Source organism: Aplysia californica, unplaced genomic scaffold (genome assembly GCF_000002075.1).
Source record: "Aplysia californica isolate F4 #8 unplaced genomic scaffold, AplCal3.0 scaffold00010, whole genome shotgun sequence".
Lineage (NCBI taxonomy): Eukaryota > Metazoa > Mollusca > Gastropoda > Aplysiida > Aplysiidae > Aplysia > Aplysia californica.
Window position 1 is genome coordinate 1437039 of NW_004797280.1, and position 4760 is coordinate 1441798.

Below are 4760 nucleotides of genomic sequence, written 5' to 3' on the forward strand. Positions count from 1 at the left end.
GTGAAAATCTTGTCATTGTAACATAGGAAAAAAGAGTAAGTTTACCCTCAAAGCGCAAACTCAATTATTCTTGAGACACAAAGCGCCATCAATCAAAAATCCTTCACCACTCAGTCAAGTAGATCATTGACGTAGTATAAAAAGGCTATTATTGCCCCCAGACAGTCAGCCCAAAAAGGCGTGCGGTTCTGAGAATTTGTTAAGGAGTAAAATCAGATCCCATGCTAACTTTAGCGAGAAGTTCACACGTCCCCGAACCCTTCTTTCACTTTCCCGGTCCTTTCTCATCTGGCCTTGCACTCCTTTTTCTATCAAACTTGCCCTATAATATGCCTCAGAAAGAGCGAGATGGAAGTGAGGGTTGGATGGGGAGGGGGGGGAGTTCAGGTCAAAGCATTTTTTATTTTATTTTGCCTATTTCCTTTTTTTTTTCAATTAAATGAAAAATAATGTGTAGACTTTCACTGGCCAGTCCTACCCCAATTTTGACCCTAATATGAAGACCCCGTTAAATCTATGCTTATCTTACTTTAGAGGAGGTGAAAGTAATCCTCAACTCCACCTGTCTCGAAAAACAGATTGTTGAATTTGGCCAAATCAATCCCCTATATGCAGGCAACTCGAATTCATTAAACTTTTCTTTAGCGTTTTGTAAGGAACTACATTGGGAAATTCTCAATTTTTATAAGCAAAGGGACAAGTGAATCATAGCCAAAACTTACTGGGTGAAGCGTGTCGAAGCTTTTCAGATATCATGCTGCTGTAGATGTGATGACTGAGCGGCATAAGGGCTGGGTTCAAAGCCAGGGTCTGGGCGTTGCTGCTTGCAAGATGTCGTACATCGGGACGTTCGTTCTCAAATGACACTGTGAACAGAGAGATTTTGGTCATTGAACAGTCCAGTTCAATGAAGGCATAGAAAGATGCACTGTTGTTGAGAGACGGCTTTTCTAATTTTTTTTCTACGTACTGCTTCGTTGTCTCCCTACTTTTGTTACATTCGCTTTAAACTCTTGATTCGGAAATGTTTACAGTTCTAAATACCGTCGACACCAAGACTTATTACAAGCACTCAATGTATCTAGTATCATTCGAGTTGTTGGATGTCCGTTACTTTAACACAAACAATAAATCAATTGAAATGCACAACACAATTTAATGTCAAATGTGTACCTTAATTCAACCAGTGTCTGTAAAACTGCTCATAAGTAAGGCATGGTATTACATTGTAATACCAAAACACACACACAAACAAACAAACAAACGAACAAACAAAAACAAACAAACAAACAAACAAACTAGACAATACACAAGTCCAGAACTAACTGGGAGACGTTCTGCCAAGCTTGCCGTTCATAAGTCCGCCGTTGAGTGGGTGGCTGGCGGGGACCAGCGTGGGACCTGGGGACATGTCGTAGCCGTAACTTGACCTCCGACCTTCTCGTCTGTTTCCGTCAATAGCCGCTTGCAGCTCGGAAGGATTGCTCAGTTTGAGTTTCTCACACTCGTATGGGTACAGGTATTTCATGTATCTGTAAATAGAAAGCAAACAGAATTCCTGTCATTTCTTGGTGCTAATTCCAGTATTGTATTTTGAGTTTATATATTCTTTGGCATTTACACCTCATTTCGATACAATGGAGGTTATTTTGGAAGCAGGGTTCCTGGGTATCGTTCATGCTCCATGCAACGAGGAGGAGAAGGAGATCAGAGGGTAACCAAAGGCTGTCTTAAAGAGAAAAGGCTTTAGACTGGGTTTTTTAAAAACTAAAAATGCGAAAAGCAGAGTAGTGCTAAGACAATAGGCCTACGAACTGAGGAAGAAGTTCTCACGTAAGAAAACGTGAGACTAAAGGATGAGATGGATTAGCTTAGCACACGGTTTGAGTGTAAGAGGAGGAGGGAAAGATGCGTATAAAGCCTGCGAGCCAAGGGGGGGGGGGGCGAATTAATAATGTATTTGAGAAAAATATGGGAAGAGGTAACGGGGAACGAAAGAATATTTGTGTTGATTTTTTAAAAATATATATGTTCGTGTATTCATGTAAAATAAACAGGAAAAGAGCAAAGGGAAAATTATGGAAAAAAACAACTCCCACTCCACCACTCCAAGTTTTTTTTCACCAAAAAAAATTAATGAGGAAGAGGGTGGGGACTAGGGTGGATGGGAGGAGGGGAGTGGCGTTGTTTCCTTGAACTTCGGTTCAACCTATCAAATTTTCTTCAAGGAAGGCATAAAACCTTAAATGACTGTCACCGTTCGTCAAAATAAGCCTAAGCGATTTTTAAGATCCCATCCACATTAAAAGAACGAAGAACGTCACAACAGGGGTGTTTTGGAATTCAAACAATTAAAACCTCGCGTCTCATATCACGAGGAGGAAGTTTACATTTGTTAAGACAAGCGTATTTCGCGGCATCGCTAGCAGCTCTTAGTTTGAGAAAAAAAGTATAACGTGAAAATGAAAGTGAATTTCAAAGCTAGGCAAAAACGTAAGCTTAAAAAAAAATCCTGCCGCTATTAGTGCTGCATTCACAGCCAAGCACCATAAAGCCAAAAAACCGTAGAAAAGTAATTTCATTTTCTATAAAAGTCTTCCAGGCGCGTCCTATTCGGCCACATATCAAATTGTCAGAGTAAATAAGCGTAAACGTCTCAGGCAACGCTTTCTGGCATTCCGTGGCCAAATTCTGCCAAATCTCAGAGTCACTAAGCCAGGGTCGTGAACGAGATACGTTTAGATGTAATTAACTGAGGACGTCGTAACTAGCAGAAGGTCATGAAAAGAGAAAATTGGATCACTTTACAGCTAGTGGGGCGGGGTTCCCTTTTAAATGGTCTACCTGTCGTGGGTTCTTGATTTACAGTAGATAACATTTTACATAATATTTTATCTGGAGATATTTACTTTCTTTTCTTAAGCTGTGCAATCAAATAATGTTCTACTGTTGGGTTCTAAATTTTAATAAAAGTTTGAACAGGACTTACCCTTGTTTAAGTAGTAACTTTCCTGTTTATCAATAGTCTTCGTATTTTTAACTTAAGTATACGAACTATAAGAAAGTGCAGTATTCTTAAAATTCATTAAATAAAATCGGCAGCTATTATATATAAGATGGTCACTCGAGAGTACTGATGCATGTATTGTGCGTCTGTCTGTCTGTCTATCTGTCTGTCTGTCTGTCTGTCTGTCTATCTGTCTGTCTGTCGGCCTGTCGGTCTGTCTGTCTGTCTGTCTGTCTGAGTGTATATGTGTGTGTTTGTATTTGTTTGTGGGTGGGTGTGCGCGTGTGTGTGCGCGTGTGCGCGCGCGTGTGCGCGATTGTGTGTGTGTGGTTGTGACTGTTTTGTCACAGACAATTAACCAAACAAACAGAAAGAAGGAAAGTAGGTAGGAAGGAGAGGGTGGGGGGGGGAGGAGAGAGATTAGGAGAGTGCGTCAGCAAATGACTTTAGAAAACTGCAGGCGCCTGCAAATATGTAAGTGAGTACTAAGTTCTTCCAACCCTCTCCCCGCAACCCCTATCCCACCTTGCCCCCAACTCTGTATGTAGTGCACTTCTAGGTCCAAGCTCCAAAAAACTCTCAAAAAGGATTACCCTTTGCATACGTTTTAGTTTTAGAGAATGACACTCGCTTTCCCTTTTCACAGTTGTCTATTCCATCGAATGTGAAGGTTAATTCCGTTCCGAAAAAGAATATGTACTGAAGTAAACAGTGAATATAACACAGTATACATTCAAGAATGAGTACAGTCGTATTAAGACCAATTGTGTTTTCCTTTTTTCCTTTATTTCTCTCGGCTCTTGGCCCTGATGATTTTTAATCTTCAGAAAGAAGGTGAAGAAAGGTCGTTAACACTTTTTCAAACTCCCAAAGACATATTCCGTTTACTTTCCACCCCACCCCCCTCTCTCCATAATAATGTACACATTTTTTTCTTTTCTTAGATTTTTAAACATAATATACACACTCCTCTTTTGCCCCACTTCCTCTGCACGCACTCATTAACGAAATGGCGTGATAAAGTATAAAAAAGAAGATACATTCAGAACTACAAAGTCACCTTCTCCCGCTCGTTCTTATTTGACAAGCACTTTTACTCCTTTGATGCATTTTTCAAACACATTTAATGCATTTTCAACGGGAGTCATTCTATCTATAGCACTCATCAGCAATGCGTTCACATCGTTCGTCAAAACCTCCCAATTAAAAACAGAAATTCCACCAAGGCGCGGCAGGGATATGATGACAGATCGCGGAGGAAGGCGGGGATATATCTCGCTATGACCTGCACCATTAATGATTATCATAGAACACAGGAAACGCGGCCATACATCAGTTTTGAAAGAAGGAAAACAAACAGACAGTGCCAAAACCAGCGAACGTTACAAGAGGTAATTACGTCAAAGAGAAGGGAAAAGTTAACGCGAAATTATTAGAATGATGCCGAAATGTCTAGGCTTATTTTCCGGTAATGTTGGCCTTTCCTGTAGTTTTCTTTCTTTATTTCTGTTAGTTCTTCTCTTCCTCCTTCCTCTCTTCCCATCAATCCATAACCACTCAAGAATGCCACAAAATATTCTTTCTTTTTTTTGTTTACTTGTTCTTTGTCTTCTTTGTTTTTCATTTCTGTTTGTCTTTTTGGCGTTCTTTATGTCCGTAGATCAGTGTTTTACAGCCTAGAGAGAGCAAGGGGTAGACAAGGTAGATATGAAAAACGCAAAAGTAACAATACTATTGTGTGTGCTTATATATA

General features: G+C 40.1%; 1 protein-coding gene across 1 annotated transcript in view; it reads right to left on the reverse strand.

The window, feature by feature from the left end:
- Nucleotides 1-4760, reverse strand: part of LOC101859612 (AT-rich interactive domain-containing protein 1A) — a gene marked incomplete in the record, with an annotated part of 116122 nt that overhangs the window by 10361 nt on the left and 101001 nt on the right. Inside the window, 2 exon segments of the mRNA XM_035970046.1 lie at nucleotides 723-866; nucleotides 1327-1532. Coding sequence (XP_035825939.1) covers nucleotides 723-866; nucleotides 1327-1532 — 350 coding nt within the window.